The sequence below is a fragment of the Anomaloglossus baeobatrachus genome, chromosome 3, assembly GCF_048569485.1.
Source record: "Anomaloglossus baeobatrachus isolate aAnoBae1 chromosome 3, aAnoBae1.hap1, whole genome shotgun sequence".
NCBI lineage: Eukaryota > Metazoa > Chordata > Amphibia > Anura > Aromobatidae > Anomaloglossus > Anomaloglossus baeobatrachus.
Window position 1 is genome coordinate 594847871 of NC_134355.1, and position 21797 is coordinate 594869667.

Genomic DNA, 21797 nt, shown 5'->3' on the forward strand with positions numbered 1-21797 from the left:
AGTCCGGTAGCCATATTGGTAGTCTGTGGCCACTGGATCAGACAACTGCTAATCTCCTCCTTTCTGCCAGCGTCCCTGGTGGTTCTGATTGGTAGGTTCAGTGTGATGTAGGAAGATATTTACTAACATTTATTGATCTCCCTGCTTGTTCTAAAGGATAGCAGTCAAGGAGGCGGTGCTTATCAGGTTGTCAGCCTCTGATTAGGACCGCCCACTGGACTCCTAAATCTAAACACTTTCCCCAAATGACCATACCACCTCCTGCTATAACTCGCCTCTAACAGATCAGACGTCTATGCTGAGTGACAGGTTTCATTTAAGGTATAAAGTGTTAGAAATTGGTTTCACCGCTTGGCTCTAGAGGTGGATCGTGCACAAGCCCGGAGCAGAGTGCAATGAGAGGCTTTCCACTGCATGAAACCCATTTTATCTGGACAGATGGCAGGTGCACGTGCCTGGCCATACAGGGAGGCGGATGCCGAAGCTGGGTCCATTCTGCACAGGGAACTGACCCATGGTGGCCACAATAAAAGTTGCTCTCGTCCTGGACAATACATAACATTAATGTGCTGTTACTATTCACCATTACATTGGGTCTAAAATGTATATATCAGACAACTGATCCCCACAACATATGGGGGGCCCTGTGTCAGCGGAGGCCCTCCAACAGCAGTGCGAAACTGTCAAGAGGTTGCCCACCTTCAGAGACCATTGGGGTGTCATAAAAAATACACGGATTTATGACCACATCAAAAGTTACATGTGCAGGAAAACAAAAAGCCATTAAGACCCAAATGGTGCAAAATTTGTAATGAAACCTAATAGCAAACAAATACATGTTATAAAAATATACAGGTCCCTAGAGATGTACAACCACTAAGTCTCTACCAGTGCGGAGAACCGTCCGAGCTAAACATCACACCCACATCCTACTGGCTTTCTCGGTATGGTAAACACGGCTGAGGAGTCGGTAAGACAAACCCCAGACTCAGCCTCCTCACTGTCCCCCCCAGACTCAGCCTCCTCACTGTCCCCCCCCCCCCAGACTCAGCCTCCTCACTGTCCCCCCCCCAGACTCAGCCTTCTCACTGTCCCCCCCCAGACTAAGCCTCCTCACTGTCCCCCCCCAGACTCAGCCTCCTCACTGTCCCCCCCCCCAGACTCAGCCTCCTCACTGTCCCCCCCCCAGACTCAGCCTCCTCACTGTCCCCCCCCAGACTAAGCCTCCTCACTGTCCCCCCCCCAGACTCAGCCTCCTCACTGCCCCCCCCCCAGACTCAGCCTCCTCACTGTCCCCCCCCCCCCCCAGACTCAGCCTCCTCACTGTCCCCCCCCCCAGACTCAGCCTCCTCACTGTCCCCCCCCCAGACTCAGGCTCCTCACTGTCCCCCCCCCCCAGACTCAGCCTCCTCACTGTCCCCCCCCCCAGACTCAGCCTCCTCACTGTCCCCCCCCCAGACTCAGCCTCCTCACTGTCCCCCCCCCCCCAGACTCAGCCTCCTCACTGTCCCCCCCCCAGACTCAGCCTCCTCACTGTCCCCCCCCAGACTCAGCCTCCTCACTGTCCCCCCCCAGACTCAGCCTCCTCACTGTCCCCCCCCAGACTCAGCCTCCTCAGCCCTGGTGCTAAATCTGATAATTATTGATATTCTGACAGATAAAATTAAAGAATGATAAGACCCAGAGTCCTATCATTGCCACGGTCAGATTACCTGGCTGTACACTTAGGAAAATGATCACTCTGATTGATCTGACCACAGAGACTACACTTGCTGATTGAGAGACCATTTTAAAAAGGGATGGTCAGCCCTGAATGACTGTTCAAACCAAGCACAGGAGCTTGGTGCACCCTTAGCGTGGCCAAACATTTAAGTGCAGCTTCCCACCTATCTCCGCCCTTCTCTCACTCTATAAAAGCAGAGCTGTCAATCAAAATAGAAAGTGAGAAAGAGGAAAAACAAGTAGATGGAAAGGTGAACTTAAAGGGAACCTGTCCGGTGCAATATGCACCCAGGACCACGAGCAGTCCTGGGTGTATATAGCTAATCCCTGCCTAACGGTCCCTGTATACACTAGCATAGATAAAGGGATCTTTAGAAAAAGTGTTTCTAATGATCTTTTACTGTATGCTAATGAGCAAGGGGACTAGTCCCAAGGGTGTTCCTTCCCCTGGCTAGTCGCCCCCATTAGCACGTTAGTATGTCCCTGTGAGTGTGCTATCATACTAGTGAATGTGCAGAGTCAGAGGATGATCTCAATCACCTCTCCGCTGCCATCGCGTCCAATGCTGGATTTCTGCTTAGTGCGCATGACCCCGGGATTTTAGGTCGTGCGCACTACGAAGCCGGGTGTACAAGTCACAACTTCAAACTCATGTAGTGCGCATGACCGGAAGTCCGGGATCATGCGCACTGAGCCAAAATCCAGCATCTGACGCGATGGCAGCGGAGAGGTGAGTGAGATCATCCTGTGACACTGCACATTCATTAGCATGATAGCACACTCACAGAGACGTACTAACATGCTAATGGGGGCGACTAGCTAGGGGAACTAACGCCCAGGGGACTAGTCCCCTCGCTCATTAGCATACGGTAAGAGATCTTTAGAAATACTTTTTCTAAAGATCCCGAGGATTCCTTTATCTATGCTAGTCTATACATGGACTGTTAGGAAGGGATTAACAACATACACCCAAAACGACTTGTGTTTCTGGGTGCATATTGGACCTGAAAGGTTCCCTTTAAAAAAATGTTTGGCCACACCAAGAGTGCCCCAAGTGCCTGGGCTTGGTTTGAGCAGTCATCCGGAGCGGACAGAGGGGCTTTAAACGAAAATTAACAGCACAATGTGCTCATGAAAGTTGAAAAGTTACCAAATCACATTTTTAGCAGACAATACTCTGAAGTTGGTAATCGCGACGGATCATTAGTATATACATTCAAACTGACCTTTGGCTGCAATTTTATAAATAGACCGTTTTGGCTTTTCCATGTTAATGGCTGAAAGGCCAGGTCTAATTACGTCATAGTCTATGTAACCAGACTGTCCTTACACCCCAGCGCTGAGCTTATATTCACCTATTACATGCCTGTGTAGAGTTCATTCACTTACCGAAGACTCACTGTCTCTAATTAGAAAGTCCCCCTCGTTCCCTCGCTCGTTGAGCGCCATTTCTGCTTGGTGTCGTGTTACTTTTCCATAATACCACTGATTGCCCGCAAAACGTCCAGTCACAGAGGGCCCAATGTAATCACATCGTGGTGGTAAAGGCTCATAACCCGAACTGGTCTCAAAGACCTGCATAATAGTGACATAGTTCTTTGGCACCAGCCCTACAAGACCATTGTTCTTCCGGCATTTCCACCACTCTGGGTCATTTTCCGGCTTCTCAATAACATCCATCATTTCACCCTTTTCAAAATTGAGCTCTTCCTCATTTGACGAGCTAAACGGATACAGAGCCTGAACGACATGTAGTGAGCGACCATTATTGAGATTGTTGACAACTGCTGCTAGTTTTTCAGACAATGTGCCCACTTGGTCTCCAGAAGGACTGTCTCCCTCTTCAGTTACGTAGTTTGATGGAAACCACCCTACGCGTCCGTTGTAACTTCCACGCCACCATCCGTCACTGCACTTCTCCATTACAACCACCTTCGTGCCTTTCACCAAGGACAACTCATCATCCCTCTCGGCTGCGTACGTGAACTTCACGTAGGCCGGCATGTTCAGGTCATATAAGCGCTCCGTGTCCGATAAGCTTTCATCGGCAGTAGAAGAAGAATCTGGCATGTTGGTTTTCCGTTTTACTTTTCCAATACCTATAAATAAAAGCACAGAGTCAGAAGATTTTCACTTCCCAAATTAGCTTCAATCTCATTTCTACTTACAGGTATCTGCATCTCAAAAAGATTTCGGAAATGTACGGTGCACAAATGTTTAAAGGGAACTTGTCGCTAAGCAGGCTGTGTGCTGGACATTCCGGGCTTGGGAGTCCGGTAGGCGGCGGTCCTACTCACTGATTGACAACTAACTCTGGATGACTTACAAGTAATCTGGAATCTTCCCACTAAACCATAACCTGAACCTGCTAAACTCTTCCTGCCTCACACTAATGGTGAATGTGTTAAGTTATTCATTTCTAAGTAAAAGCTGTTCTGCAACCAAGTACCACCCAAAATATCCTTAAGGTCAAAACTTGAAGAACATCCCTACAACACTGGTATCAACAACAGTGATAACATAGTTGGAAACCCAAGATCTCAAAATTGAAGGCATACTGAACCAGCATGGCTACCACAGCATCTTGCAGCGGCGTGCTATTCCATCAGGTTTGCGTTTAGTTGGACCATAATTTAATTTTTCAACAAGACAATGACCCCAAACACACCTCCAGGCTGTGTAACGGCTATTTGACTAAAGGGTGCTTTACACGCTGCGACATCGCTAGCAATCTCGTTAGCGATGTGACACACCAGATCGCAGATATGATTTGCCAAGATCGCGCATAGGTCATTTTTGTAGCGCCGGTCACATGTGCGATCTAGGCAAATCGTATGTGCGATCTGGCGTGTTACATCGCTAATGAGATCGGTAGCGATGTCGCAGCGTGTAAAGCACCCTTTAGAAGGAGTGATGGGGTGCTATGCCAGATGACCTGGTCTCCACAGTCACCAGACCTTAACCCAATCGAGATGGTTTGGGGTGATCTGGACCGCAGAGTGAAGGCAAAAGGGCCAACAAGCGTTAAGCATCTCTGGGAACTCCTTCAAGACTGTTGGAAGACCATTTCCAGTGACTACCTCTTGAAGCTCATCAAGAGAATGCTAAGAGTGTGCAAAGCAGTAATGAAAGCAAAAAGTAGTTACTTTGAAGAACTTTAGAATATAAAAGACATTCAGTTGTTTCACACTAAGTATTTCATGCCACATGTTTTAATTCATAGTTTTGATGCCTTCAATGTCCTTCAATGTAAATCTACAATTTTCAGAGTCCTGAAAATAAAGAAAACTCTTTGAATGAGAAGGTGTGTCCAAACGTTTGGTCTGTGCTGTAAATAAAATGAACGTTATCAAAACTGAAAAGACAAAGAAAGGGGGGGCTCAAATGGTGTCTTATCTAACTGGGTGTAGTTGTGTAAAGACACAATCACTAAAGCTGGTGTCACACACAGCGACAACGACGTCGCTGCTACGTCACCATTTTCTGTGACGTTGCAGCGACGTCCCGTCGCTGTCGCTGTGTGTGACATCCAGCAACGACCTGGCCCCTGCTGTGAGGTCGCCGGTCGTTGCTGAATGTCCAGCTTCATTTTTTGGTCGTCACTCTCCCGCTGTGACACACACATCGCTGTGTGTGACAGCGAGAGAGCGACGAAATGAAGCGAGCAGGAGCCGGCACTGGCAGCTGCGGTAAGCTGTAACCAGCGTAAACATCGGGTAACCAAGGGAAGACCTTTCCCTGGTTACCCGATATTTACCTTCGTTACCAGCCTCCGCCCTTGCTGCCAGCGCCGGCTCCTGCACTGTGACATGTGGCTGCAGTACACATCGGGTAATTAACCCGATGTATACTGTAGCAAGGAGAGCAAGGAGCCAGCGCTAAGCAGTGTGCGCGGCTCCCTGCTCTCTGCACTGTGACATGTAGCTGCAGCACACATCGGGTTAATTAACCCGATGTGTACTGTACCTAGGAGAGCAAGGAGCCAGCGCTAAGCGCGGCTCCCTGCTCTCTGCACATGTAGCACAGCGACGTTATGATCGCTGCTTCTGCTGTGTTTGACAGCTAAGCAGCGATCATAACAGCGACTTAGAAGGTCGCTGTTACGTCACCGAAAATGGTGACGTAACAGTGATGTCGCTGTCGCTTAGTGTGAACCCAGCTTAAGACCATGTAATAAGGATGGCTGCTGCAGAACCTGTTAAGATAGCGAATGAAGTTGAAGAAAAGGGTTAATCCGTGCTACCAGAAGATGATCCCTGAAGATCTATGGAGATTAAAACATGTGATTTTACTGTTCTACGCGTTTCGGAGCTGTATGACTCCTTCAGGAACAAAATCAATAATGTACATCACTGATGTTGATCCTGAAGAAGTCAGACCGCTCCAAAACACGCAGAACAATAAAATCACATTTTAATCTTCATAGATCTTCAGGGATCATCTTCTGGCAGCGTGGATTAACCCTTTTCTTCCATCCACTTCATAAAAAATAAAAAAAAAAAAAAGCAAGAAAGAAAAAAAACAAACATTTAAACAAACTGTTTAAAAAAAAAACAAAACAAAACAAAGGTTATTTACTAATGGATTTTCTTAAAAAAAATAAATAAAAAAAAAAAAGGAGGGGAGGGATCTTTAGAGATCATCTTCTGGCAGTGCGGATTAACCCTTTTTTCCCATTCACTTCATAAATAAAAATAATTGGCAAGTTAAAAAAAAATTTAACACGAGCTGTTTAAAAAACAAACAAACAAAAAAGGTATTTACTAATTCATTTTATTTATAAAAAAAAAAAAAAAAAAAAAGGGAGGGGGGGGGGCAGCATGTCTTGGACAGTCTGCCTTCTTGGAAAGTTATCTGCTCATGCACTAGTGGATGGGAAGGTTCACTTTATCGTATCTTGTACGTATTGCGTATTTACAGCCTTTCCTGTCACTCACACTAAAAAGTCGCATGGGCCTATGCTACGCCATTGCCTCAGGGCCACAGGTGCCAAAAGAACTATGGCCGTCATGAAGGCAAGAAAATAAGACGCAAAGTGAACTTTCCCTCTATGACGTAAGGCACCAACTGCATTGTAAGAAACTCGCATGATCTACTAAAGGGAAATGGTTAATTACTGTTTAAGAAAATCAAACAATTACAAGTCTTTCTGAAAAGATGACAACCGGCTGTACACGTCGTATGAAAACTGTATTTCCCGGATGTGCAGTGTCCTCTAATACCTTGCCAGCAGAGGTTATTAGATTTTGTAGATGAAAGGCGTATAACAGGCACACGGTGGTTATTCACACCTAGGGACGTGCCAATCACATGATCTACATTGTACACGTCCCACACAGAACCCCAGTCTCCTTATAAGAAGCAACCTATGATTTATAATATGCATTAGTGATTACTAACGGCAACCAATCAGAGAGCAGAGAAACATTCATGTTCTAATTTCATTGTATAATCTCCAACATAATAACCCGTGACTTTAATGTGTAAAACAAGAGCAGTACATAAAAGGAATATTAAAGCAAGGCTTTCAGCACAAATTGACTGTTCAAACAAAGCCCGATTGTTGTGTCTGAGCAGTTCAGTGCACCGTCCCACCTACTTGTTCTCCATCCTTATCTGCCTTTCTTTGAATTCTGCAAACCCAGAGAAATCAATCAAGGAAGAGTAGAGAGCGACAGATAGGTGGGGAGGTGGCATTAACCGTTTTGGCCATGCCAAGGCTCTTGTGATTGGTTTGAATAGTCATTTAGGGCTGACAGACTCCCTTTAAAGCCCGCTTTACACGCTACAATATATCTTACGATGTGTCGGCGGGGTCACGTCGTAAGTAGCGCACATCCGGCATTGTAAGCTATATTGTAACGTGTGACAGCTACGTGCGATTGAACGTTAAAACGTTCATCGCACGCACGTCATTCAATTGCTTAAAAATTGAACGTCAGATTGTTCATCGTACCCAGGGACACTCCGGGAACGATGAACAGCAGCTTACCTGCGTTCCACGGCTCCCACCGGCAATGCGGAAGGAAGGAGGTGGGCGGGATGTTTACGTCCCGCTCATCTCCGCCCCTCCGCTTCTATTGGCCGGCTGCCGCGTGACGTCGCTGTGCCGCCGAACGTCCCTCCCACTCCAGGAAGTGGACGTTCGCCGCCCACATCGAGGTTGTATGGACGGGTAAGTACGTGTGACAGGAAAATAGTTTGCGCAACACGTTCAACAAACTGAACGTGCCGCACATACGATGGGGGCAGATCACATCGCATACGATATCGTATGCAAAATCGTAAGGTGTAAAGCAGGCTTAAGTTGCAAGGAAAAAAAAAGACTAATGGCACATCCTACCTTTCTAATGTGAACAGGTGCAAACTGAACATGAAACAAAGTGACAAGAAGGAGACAGTTGCACTTTATAGTGCTAAGACATGTGGAAAAATGAACATGGGTATATAGACATGAATGACTGCTAAGAAAAACATAAAAATGTAGATAGATACCACACAAAATGGTCAGTTTTGTGTGAGCCCAACAGCCAATGGCAAGGCAGCCTCTTATTGTTGGGTCCCTATCAATCTAAAGCCTCTCTCTGGTTTAAAAAACCCTACAAACTATGGGCGGACAGGAATCTGCAAATGGAGAATTAAAATAGCCTGTTGGGCTCACATAAATCTGGCCATTTTTGTGTACTAAGTACCTCAATTTCTACATGTTTTTTCATAGCAGTAATGCAGGTCTATATTCCCATAATCATTGTTCCACATATCTAAGCACTACAGAGTGCAACTGTCTCCTTTTTGTCCCTTTAAAATGCACCACTGGAAACAATAATAATAAAGATTAGGGTCCCGATTCATCAAGAGTGGTGTTGTTTACGCCGGTCTTGATGAGGGGCTGTGCTGGAGTCCGATGCTCCCGATTCATGATGCGGTGCACACCTCTTCATGAATCTGGAGCGCCCGACGAGTGGTGGACGCCTCCGTGTGCTACACCAGAAGTCTCACTCTAGTCAGGTACTGGAGTGAGGCTTCTAGGATATAGGACAGCAAAGCCTCACATTAATTAGAGAAGCTGTGATGTTCAGCCCCCGCCGCAGCCTAATTCCTCCTATTTTGTCAGGACTAAGAGAAACTGGAATAAAAACACTAAGTCACAAAATGTAAACACAACACTGAGTTCCGCCAAAATGTGGTGACTTTTCAAAGGTTATATAGTACAAATATTAAAAAAGCTGACAAAATAAGCAGTCATTCCCCAAAAATACAAAAAACAGTATAAAGTTGCTGCAAATCTCAAAACCTTGCAAATTAATTCCACCATCACCGAAAAAAAAACAAACTAAGATTTCCTGCTTAGAAATGAACAATGCTAAAAAGATATTTCCTTGGAGGAATTCATTATGCCTCGGTCTTCTTCCACCTAACTCCTTAGATTAGAAAATGTGAACAATAGGTTTAGGAAAAGGTGTGGGGCTTGGACAGCAATGACTTTGGCAGGGAGTCAGGGTTTTGGTTTTTTTTTGTAGTAATGACCAGGCAAAGCCAAAGCATTTCCCCTTTTAGCTAAAATCTATTTTTCATGAAAACAGCAAGACATTACCAGCCAAACCATCAGAAGAAAAAATTGTCCATCTTTTCAGTTCACCCAAATACACGCACATCCAACCCTCCCAAAAGAACGTAATCAGCATCTTTAGGCTATGTGCACACGCTGCGTTTTTTGCCGCATTTTTCAAGTGCGTTTTTGGCCTCAAAACTGCATGCACTTCCTTCCCCGCAAAGTCTATGAGATTTCATTTCTGCTGTCCGCACAGTGCAGTTTTGTTTGGCTGCGTTTTGTGGTGACCAAAAAAAAAGCAACATGTCAATTATTTCTGCGTTTTTGCCAGTGTTTTTCACCCATGCAATGCATTGGAAAAAACGCAGGCGCAAAAATCGCAGCAAAAAAAACGCACAAAAACGCATGCGTTTTTTGGATGAGTTTTTACTGCGGGTGCGTTTTTGTGCATTTTTTGAGGCCATAAATGCACAAAAACGCTGCATGTTTGTGGTCACAAAAAAAGGCAACAGGAGCCTTAGGCTGCTTTCACACTACGCGTTTTTAACATGCGTCCTGAACGTTTTTTAACGCAAAAACGGATCCAGTGCAAATGCGTTTTCATTTCAATGCATTTGCAATGGACTCGTGTCTACATGCGTTCACCTGCATTTGCGTGCGTTATAGTGAGGATCCAGCGAGTTGCAGTTTAACATTTTTCAAAAACGCTACTTGTAGCGTTTTTGAGCTGCGTCCAAATACTGCAAATTGCTGAATCCTGACTATACTGCACGCAAACGCATGTGAACACTGGCATGCTGATAGACAGGATCCTGCTTGCTCTACTGAGCATGCCCAGAAACCAGCCTCGCGTGATCAGTCTCTCTCTCCCCCTCTCTGTCTCTCTCCCCCTCTCTCTCTCTCTCTCTCTCTCTCCCCCTCCCTCTCTCCCGCCTGAGAGCTGCGGACACTCGTAACCAAGATAAATATCGGGTAACCAAGCAAAGCGCTTCTTAGTTACCCGATGTTTACGTTGGTTACGTGTGCAGGGAGCCCGGCTCCTAGCAGCTGCGGATGCTCGTAACCAACGTAAATATCGTGTATCCAAGCAAGTTACCCAATGTTTACCTTGGTTACGAGCCTCCGCAGCTGTCAGATGCCGGCTCCCAGTCTATCACGTTCAGTTCCCCTAACTCCCGATCACATGACTCCAATGCCCGCCCATAAACTTAAAGTGACAAGATCCAGCAAAATAACATGAGTTTGCATGCGTTTTTTTTGCTGTAAAAACAGGATCCGCTTTTACAGCAAAAAAACGTTCATGACGCATGTTAAAAAACGTAGTGTGAAAGCAGCCTTAATGTGTATGGTGATCTCAAAAAAAAAAAAAAAAAAAAAAATCATCGAAGCAACACCGGTCAAATTATTTTTGTAAACAATAGGATAAAGAGTTGCACACCAGTCAATGTATAGGGGAATAATGAAAAGCAGAACTGCTACGGGAATGCTAGACTGAAAAATACAATGGACTATCTGAAAAAAGTGAAAAACATGAAAATGGACGGTGCATATCTGCTATGAATAGGAATGAGAGGTGTTTAGCCATTGTATTGATCAATGCAAAGGAGCCCCAAAACCAAACACCAAGGTAATCTCTATTTTTGGGGTCCCTAACCTATGTGTAACCTCACCTGCAGTTATACATAGGTTAGGGACCCCAAAAATAGAGATTACCATGGCGTTTGTTTTTGGGGCTCCTTTGCATTGATCAATACAATGGCTAAACATCTCTCATTCCTATTATTCATAGCAGTTATGCACATGCCATTTTCATGTTTTTCACTTTTTTCAGATAGTCCTTTGTATTTTCCAGTCTAGTATTCCCGTAGCAGCTCTGCTTTTCATTATTCCCCTATATAACCCCAGTTATAGTCAGGGCCAGTGTTAGGGGGATGTTTAGGAGCCAAACTGTGCACTTTCTCAGGCCCCACTCTCTTAGGGATCTCCAGCGGTTGTATTCCAAGGTTAAGATTGTTTAAGGACCTTTGGTGACTTCACAGTCATGTGACATGATGTAATCAAAGGTCCCTTAATTGCAGGAGTCTAAAGAACTGACCGGGAGACTAACGGTATACAGAACTGGCAACAGGGGGAAGGGAGAGCACACTGGGCAATTTCACAGGGCCCCAAATCAAATAGGATCCCCAAAGTTTATATCCTGATGATAATAGTGTTTCAGGACCTTTGAGAGATCACGTCATGCAACTAGGTTGTTACAAAAAGGTCTCTTATTTGCAGAAGTCAAAAGCTGAAGAGGAAACCGGCAGGTGTGTGTATATAGATAGAACAGATAAATAATAATTATAAATACACAAACGTGTTAGGCTATGTGCGCACGTAGCGTTCTGCCCTGCAGATATTTCTGCAGCGATTTGAACAGCACACGTGTGCTTCAAATCGCTGCAGAAACAGTCCGTAATGAAAAAAAAAAGCCGATTTCATGCGCTCTGACTGCAGCCCCTCCCATAGACAGAGCGGGGGATGCATGAGAGCGCAGGAAAGAAGCGACATGTCACTACTTAGAACGCACGCTTCGGGCAGCAGCCGAATCGCTGCGCTCTAATACGCCACGTGCGCACGTCTCCTGCATAATCTTCAGAGATTATGCAGGGGACGCAGAACACATGCAGTTACGTTAAAACACAGTATATACTAGATCGCTCAGGGCAGATTGGCTGCCTTAGTTCTCAAAGAGCCCGGTTTACACAGTACAATGCTGAGAAGGATGTTCTTTTCCCTCTTTGATGGGGTGATTGTCAGCCTGTTCATACCACAATAAAGTCATTAAATGAGTGGTGTTAACAACCCTCATTCACAATTATATTACGGTATAAATGCATTTTTACTGCTGCCTTCCACCCTAGTGGCCATCTTGGAAACCGGAGAACCAGAATGTCAATCTCCGTGAAAGAGGCAAGAGGAGGCCATTATATTATATTTATATATATATTATTTATATATATATTATATATATATATATATATATATATATATATATATATATATATATATATATATATATATATATATATATATATATATATATATATACACACATATACACACATTTCTACATTGTTGGGCGCATATATATATATATATATATATATATATATATATATGTGTATGTATATGTGTGTATATGTATATGTGTGTATATATATAATATATATATATATTATATATATGTGTGTGTATGTGTATATATTATATATATATATTATATATATACACACACACACACACACACACACACACACACACACACATCTCCTCCAATGATTTATAGGAATGTTTCCAGCTAGCATAACACTAATATTTTTATACTTCAAAACCTGAGCCTGTCAGTATTAAAATCACTAGTAAGATTATGGGAGTGTGAGCCCCATCCATAAGGGAAGGTTATACATGCACCTTAGGCAGTGCCCTTCCCGGGCTCAAGCTCAGCATATTGCTAGATATAGGCCACCTCTGTAACCACAGACAGTACGGCTTCGAGAACGTGCCGCGCCGCTCCCTGGCGTGTGCTGACAAGACGCTCAGCGGCGCTCTTCATGTTGGTAGTCACACTGGAGATCCTGGCTCGGAGGTTTTGAGGCCGGATGCGTTTCAGCTGTTGAACATTTGGCTGCTGGAATCATCAGACATTCCATCCGGAGACTTTAATGTCTTCTTCCTGTTGTGCACAGGGGCATCCTGCTGCAATCCTCTAACCCCACTCTGTACATCAGGATTTACAATGCAGTGGATTTACAGCTACACACGGGATTATCACCTTAATTACATTACAACCTTGTTCTGCTCAGAAAAATACAGATTATTTTAACCCCAATTACTACACCTCATTATAAACTGACTGAGGTCCCAAAATCACTGCAGCAATAAAAAGGAAAATGCAGCAATTTTTCCCATCATTTAAGGCCGGGGCCACACAGGGACTAATGCGATCCTCGTATGACACTAGGCTCGCGCTGGCAGCACAGCAGGTGCCGAGTGTTATGCGAGTGTCACTGCGACTGAGGTCTGATCATGCGATCGGACCTCAGCTGCGGGGGGTGGGCCGGCTCTGAGGAGGCGCAGGAGGGATTTATCTCCCTCTCTTCCGTAGCCGGCTATTGCCATTCTCGCCCTGCACTCGCGATACACCAGTGTACCACGAGTGCAGTGCGATCTTTCTCTCGCCCCATAGACTTGAATGGGTGCGAGAGAAAAAGCCTTGCATTACAACCGCAGCATGCGATCCGATTGGGGCCGAGAAAATAATCACTCATGGGTGCTCGGACATAGGTTAATATTGGTCCGAGTGGATGCAATGTTTTATCGCATTGCACTCGGTCCAATTTTCATGTCGTGTGGCTTAGGCCTTATACTTTTGGATAAGCCCTTAAAAGGGAATCTGTCAGCAGGATTTTCCTATGTAATCTGAAGACAAAATGGTGTAGGGGCTGAGAGAGTTCAACGATGTGTCATTTATTAGCCTACATGATGGGGGTTTACTTGTAGTGAAGGTTTTATCACCTGGGGTAATCACTGCCCAGACACTAGTCCAACACATCCATTCCACTGATAAGCAACTCACTGTCTATAGACATTGTACATAGAGAGCCTGTTGTGGGCGGTGGCAGCTTTCTCAGCTCCACTGCATTGCTAAATCTAAGAACTGTCAGAATGATTGCACCCAGTAATCTAAGTGACACAACATTGAAGTCAAGGTCTCTTTGCCTACATCATGCTGCTGCCAGATGGAACAGCAAAAACCTGCTGACAGATTCACTTTAAAGCCAACATGACATTCGAAAACTAATCACTTGCTTTTGTTTTTCCCCTCTAAATTTTCCATACCATCTATCTCAACCAAGACCACCCCCCCCCCCCCCAAAAAAAAACCCCTTAAAACATCTTGCAATTCTTACACTGGCTACCAGGCCTCCTGCAACTAGTCTATGTGCGCGTGCTGAGTATTTGGTGCAGACATTTTCTGCATTAAATCTGCACCTTCTGGCAGAAAAATGCGTGCGTTTTTGGTGCGTTTTTTGCCTGCCGTGTGTTTTTTTTTATATATATAATGAAGTAAATGGGTGGAAGGGCTGAAAAACGCACAAAGAATTGACTTTTCTGCACCAAATCTGCAAGCTTTATTTCTAAGAAAATAGTTTTTATTCAGATTTTGGAATTGGAAGAACTCTAGTATTCAAGGTTAATGCCTTTTCTCTTTTTCACTTGTTTTTTATATCATCATTAGCAATACAGGCTGGATTATAGCGAAAGGTAACACCTCTATACACAGGACCCACCATTCAGGATATGGGATGTCACAGCTTCCCCAGTAACCCTCTTCCTCAATCACCTTTGCCTTGATCGTAAAAGGCTCATTAACCCCTTCATGACGGTCGATTTTTTCGCTTTTCGTTGTTTTTTTTCGCCATTCTTCCGAGAGACGTAACTTTTTTTATTTTTCAGTCAATATGGTCATGTGAGGGCTCATTTTTTGCAGAACGAGCTGTACTTTTAAATGAAATCATCAGTTTTAGCATATAGTGTACTGGAAAACTGCAAACAAAATTCCAAATGCAGAAAAATTGCAAAACAAGTGCGATAGACCTATTGTTTTTGAGATATTTTATTCACTGTGTTCACTCTATGGTAAAACTGATGTGTGGGTGCGATGCCTCAGGTCAGTGCGAGTTTGTTGACACCAAACATGTATAGGTTAACTTTAATATAACGGGTTAAAAAAAATCAGAAGTTTGTCCGGAAAAAAAAGTGGCGCACGTATTACGCCATATTCTATGACCCATAGCGTTCTCATTTTTTTGGGATCTGAGGCTCAGTGACTGCTTATTTTTTGCATCTCGAGCTGACGTTTTTAATGGTACCATTTTTGCGCAGATGCTACGTTCTGATCGCCTGTTATTGCATTTTGCGCAAAATTTGTGGCGACCAAAACACAATTTTGGTGTTTGGAATTTTTTTGCTGCTACGCCGTTTACTGATCAGATTAATTGATTTTATATTTTGATAGATCGGGCGTTTCTGAACGCGTTAATACCAAATGAGTGTATATTTTTTATTTTTTTCAACCCTTTAATGTTCATTGGGGCGAAAGGGGGGTGATTTGAACTTTTAGGCTTTGTTTTTTCTATTAATTTTTTAAAAAACTTTACTTTTTTATTTTACTAGTCCTCCTAGGGGGCTATATAGATTAACAATCCGATCGCTCTGCCACATCTGCTGATCACAGCTACACAGCTGTAAACAGCAGATGCGCTCATTTTCTGCTTCATTCGGCTTGGGCTGAGTGAAGCCGAAAGTAATTCATGTGATCTACAGGAGTCATCACATGACCCTGTGCTACCATGACAACCACCGGAAGTCGTGTGATCACATCACGTGACTTCCGGTATCGGCCAGAAAGTAAAATGTTTACCGCCGATGCAGTTATAACGGCGCGGTCACATATTGACAGCGCCATTCAAGGGGTTAAACGGCACGAGCAGATAACGATTAAATCCAGAGAATAGTTCACCTAATCAATGAGAAAATTGGGATATAGTAGTCTAAAATTAAAAATAATAGGCAGTGTGAAAACTACAAGGCTATCATGGCACGTAAGAGGAAACATTAAAATCAGGAGCATGTGGTGTGCGCTTTGCTGCAAATCTTACTCCAGTAATGGACTGGAGTTACGGTAGATTGCCAACATAAGAAATACCAATGCTTGTCATGAATTAGACGAGCGGTGGTGTCACGCCCCAGTACAGATCATTTAGGTAGATCTGGAAGAAATTGGCTTAAAAATGCTACATTTTTTCACAATTTTGTACATTTTTCAAAGCAATTAACACAAATTCTGGTGACATTACTTTGATGAGTTGGGCTTAGATTTCACAATGTTTGGGCACCAGGGATTAGCCCTAATCTGTGCTTTGTTGAGATTTAACTTATTTTATATTTAATTGACTTTTATTTTGTTACCCAGGCGAAAATCAGGAGTGATCTGAAGGCAGCGGTTGTAGATCGCTTTCCATATTTTGTGCTTTGTATCCAGCCCTGGCTTTATATTTAGTCATTGGAGGAAAGCAGAAAAACTTCAAGGAAAGGGTTACGGCTTTAGTATGAAACCTGAGGATGTACATAAACCGTAAACCCTCCGCAACCCCCTCCGCCCCAGGACCTGCAAGAGGTAAATTATTACTAGATGGGGCGTTAATCAGGTTAGCCATTTGAGGTTTGTACAGGCCTCATCACTTATATTAACCCCTTAGGCTGCTTTCACACATCCGGTTTTTGCAGTGCGGCTCAATCCGGCTCAAAAACCTATGCAACGGATGCGGCAAAAAGACCGGATCCGTTGCATAAGTTTTTCCATGCGGCCCGTCCGTTTTTTGATGGATGCGGCTTGCTGAGCATGCGCAGTGCAAAAAACTGGATCCGGCCGCCGGATACGGTTTTTGCCGCAGGACGCCGCATACAGCACCCACAGGCTTGCATTGTAAATCGCGCCGCATTGCGCCGGATCCAGCGCGATGCGTTTTTTTTTCGCCGCACAAAAAAACGTGCCAGGCAACGTTTCATCTGGACGCCGCATGGGCTAAATCGTAACGCAAGGCCATGCAGCACAACACTGCGCTAATGCAAGTCTATGCGGGAAAAACACAACCGGCGAAAAAAAACCCCAACTAAAAACTGTTGCGTTTTTTCTGCAAAGCGCCGTATTGTGCCGCTCAGCAAAAACCGGATGTGTGAAAGCAGCGTTAGCTATGTTTCATAGAACATATTGGAAAAACTGGAAATGTATAGTGGGGGAGGGGGGAGTATTCACAGGAAAACAGCAAGTCTGCCTTTTTGTCTTGTATAGATTCATACACATCAAATCTATAACTATATTGGTTTGTTTGTGCCAAAACCAAATTATATGTACAGTATTTTGTGTTTATGGAGGATTTTCATATAAAAGTGTCCTGCAATCTTCTAGCAGGGTCTAAAAAGATGGAAGAACTGGGGGGGCTTCATTACAGCGCCGGATGCCAATGGCACCCATCACCACTTAGCAAATGTGTTGTGAGGTCATGGGTTGAAAGGAGCCCCCTCCATCTGCCGAAATACTTAGTTACCTCCGTCAATAATAAGGAGCTTAACAGATGGGATTAGAGTTAAAGAGTTTGCACCAAGATTGGAAGAAGTCTCCTATCCATAGCATAAAGAAAAACTCCTCACTACCGGGGTCCAACGGCCAAGCAACCATTCGCCATGAATTTACAAATTGTAATGGCAGCAGACGACAAAGGACGGCTGTAAGGAGACGCCGCATTCAGGGGGCCGGGGACATTCCCCAGAAGACATTACCATGTCGTGTCTGCAGCCGAGGTTGACATTAAGAGGTTTTCCTAAATCAAGATTTGATTATGGGAATCTTCAATGTTCCATTTGTGCTGTAGGCGGAGAAGACGTGACCCTGGGCTCCCAGCATTGGGGATTAGAAGGGCAGGAACTTCTCATGTCCTTTCCACAGTATGCTGACACCGGGTGAACACTCTACAAAGCCAAAGGAAAAATGTTGTGGAGGGGTTATGTATGTAAAATCTGGACATCTGGAGAATAGAACGAACAGATGATAGAACGAACGGAGGGGCGGGCGGCAGAACAGAACGGAGGGGCGGGCGGCAGAACAGAACGGAGGGGCGGGCGGCAGAACAGAACGGAGGGGCGGGCGGCAGAACAGAACGGAGGGGCGGGCGGCAGGACAGAACGGAGGGGCGGGCGGCAGGACAGAACGGAGGGGCGGGCGGCAGGACAGAACGGAGGGGCGGGCGGCAGGACAGAACGGAGGGGCGGGCGGCAGGACAGAACGGAGGGCCGGGCGGCAGGACAGAACGGAGGGCCGGGCGGCAGGACAGAACGGAGGGCCGGGCGGCAGGACAGAACGGAGGGCCGGGCGGCAGGACAGAACGGAGGGCCGGGCGGCAGGACAGAACGGAGGGCCGGGCGGCAGGACACAACGGAGGGCCGGGCGGCAGGACACAACGGAGGGCCGGGCGGCAGGACACAACGGAGGGCCGGGCGGCAGGACACAACGGAGGGCCGGGCGGCAGGACAGAACGGAGGGCCGGGCGGCAGGACAGAACGGAGGGCCGGGCGGCAGGACAGAACGGAGGGCCGGGCGGCAGGACAGAACGGAGGGCCGGGCGGCAGGACAGAACGGAGGGCCGGGCGGCAGGACAGAACGGAGGGCCGGGCGGCAGGACAGAACGGAGGGCCGGGCGGCAGGACAGAACGGAGGGCCGGGCGGCAGGACAGAACGGAGGGCCGGGCGGCAGGACAGAACGGAGGGCCGGGCGGCAGGACAGAACGGAGGGCCGGGCGGCAGGACAGAACGGAGGGCCGGGCGGCAGGACAGAACGGAGGGCCGGGCGGCAGGACAGAACGGAGGGCCGGGCGGCAGGACAGAACGGAGGGCCGGGCGGCAGGACAGAACGGAGGGCCGGGCGGCAGGACAGAACGGAGGGCCGGGCGGCAGGACAGAACGGAGGGCCGGGCGGCAGGACAGAACGGAGGGCCGGGCGGCAGGACAGAACGGAGGGCCGGGCGGCAGGACAGAACGGAGGGCCGGGCGGCAGGACAGAACGGAGGGCCGGGCGGCAGGACAGAACGGAGGGCCGGGCGGCAGGACAGAACGGAGGGCCGGGCGGCAGGACAGAACGGAGGGCCGGGCGGCAGGACAGAACGGAGGGCCGGGCGGCAGGACAGAACGGAGGGCCGGGCGGCAGGACAGAACGGAGGGCCGGGCGGCAGGACAGAACGGAGGGCCGGGCGGCAGGACAGAACGGAGGGCCGGGCGGCAGGACAGAACGGAGGGCCGGGCGGCAGGACAGAACGGAGGGCCGGGCGGCAGGACAGAACGGAGGGCCGGGCGGCAGGACAGAACGGAGGGCCGGGCGGCAGGACAGAACGGAGGGCCGGGCGGCAGGACAGAACGGAGGGCCGGGCGGCAGGACAGAACGGAGGGCCGGGCGGCAGGACAGAACGGAGGGCCGGGCGGCAGGACAGAACGGAGGGCCGGGCGGCAGGACAGAACGGAGGGCCGGACGGCAGGACAGAACGGAGGGCCGGACGGCAGGACAGAACGGAGGGCCGGACGGCAGGACAGAACGGAGGGCCGGACGGCAGGACAGAACGGAGGGCCGGACGGCAGGACAGAACGGAGGGCCGGACGGCAGGACAGAACGGAGGGCCGGACGGCAGGACAGAACGGAGGGCCGGACGGCAGGACAGAACGGAGGGCCGGACGGCAGGACAGAACGGAGGGCCGGACGGCAGGACAGAACGGAGGGCCGGACGGCAGGACAGAACGGAGGGCCGGACGGCAGGACAGAACGGAGGGCCGGACGGCAGGACAGAACGGAGGGCCGGACGGCAGGACAGAACGGAGGGCCGGACGGCAGGACAGAACGGAGGGCCGGACGGCAGGACAGAACGGAGGGCCGGACGGCAGGACAGAACGGAGGGCCGGACGGCAGGACAGAACGGAGGGCCGGACGGCAGGACAGAACGGAGGGCCGGACGGCAGGACAGAACGGAGGGCCGGACGGCAGGACAGAACGGAGGGCCGGACGGCAGGACAGAACGGAGGGCCGGACGGCAGGACAGAACGGAGGGCCGGACGGCAGGACAGAACGGAGGGCCGGACGGCAGGACAGAACGGAGGGCCGGACGGCAGGACAGAACGGAGGGCCGGACGGCAGGACAGAACGGAGGGCCGGACGGCAGGACAGAACGGAGGGCCGGACGGCAGGACAGAACGGAGGGCCGGGCGGCAGGACAGAACGGAGGGCCGGGCGGCAGGACAGAACGGAGGGCCGGGCGGCAGGACAGAACGGAGGGCCGGGCGGCAGGACAGAACGGAGGGCCGGGCGGCAGGACAGAACGGAGGGCCGGGCGGCAGGACAGAACGGAGGGCCGGGCGGCAGGACAGAACGGAGGGCCGGGCGGCAGGACAGAACGGACGGACGGCAGGACAGAACGGACGGACGGCAGGACAGAACGGACGGTCGGCAGGACAGAACGGACGGTCGGCAGGACAGAACGGACGGACGGCAGGACAGAACGGACGGTCGGCAGGACAGAACGGACGGACGGCAGGACAGAACGGACGGACGGCAGGACAGAACGGACGGACAGCCGACAGAACAATGATAGATGAATGAATACATATAATATAGACTGATAGCTAGATATAGGTAGATATAGGATAGAGATGGCTAGAGAGATATATAGAGAGATAGAGATGGATAAGATACTGAAAAGCTCATTGCCAGCACACTGCCTTGGAATAAATACAAATATTCACTTTTTTTTTTTTTAAATTAGAGTTTTTCCATTCTTTAGTGAATAGACAAAGAAGGATCGATAGGAAAAATAGATCTATAGTCCATCCTAGGGGCTTTGGTTGTGAGCCCATATTACAAGGGTTAAATGAAAGTGCCCTTCTGTCCATAGGCCCTGTCTGACATTACAATTCCTTTTCAAATGAATGGGAACAAAGCCAAAAAGCTGGATGCAGCTGATGAGTGCAGCGGCCTCTGTAATATATAAAAGGATCCATTATCTGAAATCCTAGAAATCGGGACGGGTCATTTAAAATAGAGAAGAAAAAAAAAATTGCAAAGCTGCCAACAAGCTACAGGAGCAGAAATACCTTTCATCTCATGTAGAAATCAAACCAGAGATTACAGGAGAAACCAAACTTCTAAAATCATCGTGTGGCGATCGCTGTAGTCCTGTGGGCAGGGCTGTAGCAGGACTAGTCCCGGTCTTGCCGTTGGAACACTCATTCTGCCTTAGTTGGCATTCCAGGTCAGTCAGCGCTAGCTGTGCCGGGCAGGATGTCAATCATGTGGCACCATGTGTCATATGGCAATTCTCAAGTTCATATTCTCCACCTATCATCCATAAATGCATTTATGAGTCCTGTGGCGGCATGCTGGCAGTGATGTGGGTTGCACAGTCTGCACAGTGGGGTGTACTTGTATAGTGCTGGGCTGCCTGCCTAATCTAAAATAGTATGGGCATCAATAATGGGCTGTACATGGGACCTATATTGTATACAACCCCTATTTGTGTGTAATTTTAATATTAAGCAATGACCCCCTCCATGAACTGGCAGATTGTGAGTGGCGTCTCATCCGTATTTGCACCTGTTGCCTTTATCAAGGGACCGCTGTGCCCTGCAGTGCATTAGTTTCTGTGATCTTGGCAGGTAAATACTGCTGCTTTGTCATTTATTTTTTTTTATTTTTTGGGGGGGAATTTTAATACTTTGTGATTAATTTTAAGTTTTACAAAGTGTTGAAGTAATTCTCACTTCAATTAAAAGTTTCTGGGATCCATTCTACGGTGCTGGTGAGAATTAAAGAAATACACAGGCATGTGATTTCCATAGCTCGCCAAAGGATTTTAATGGGAATCATCTCTTTTATAGGTCTTC

At 47.6% G+C, this 21797-nt stretch overlaps 1 protein-coding gene across 5 annotated transcripts in view; it reads right to left on the reverse strand.

Moving 5' to 3' along the window:
* The window catches only part of NCK1 (NCK adaptor protein 1), a 164130-nt gene that overhangs the window by 17745 nt on the left and 124588 nt on the right, over nt 1-21797 (reverse strand). For all 5 annotated transcript variants that reach the window (XM_075341029.1, XM_075341026.1, XM_075341028.1 and 2 more), the window contains one exon: nt 3112-3821. In XM_075341029.1, coding sequence (XP_075197144.1) covers nt 3112-3821 — 710 coding nt within the window. The remainder of the gene's footprint in view (nt 1-3111; nt 3822-21797) is intronic.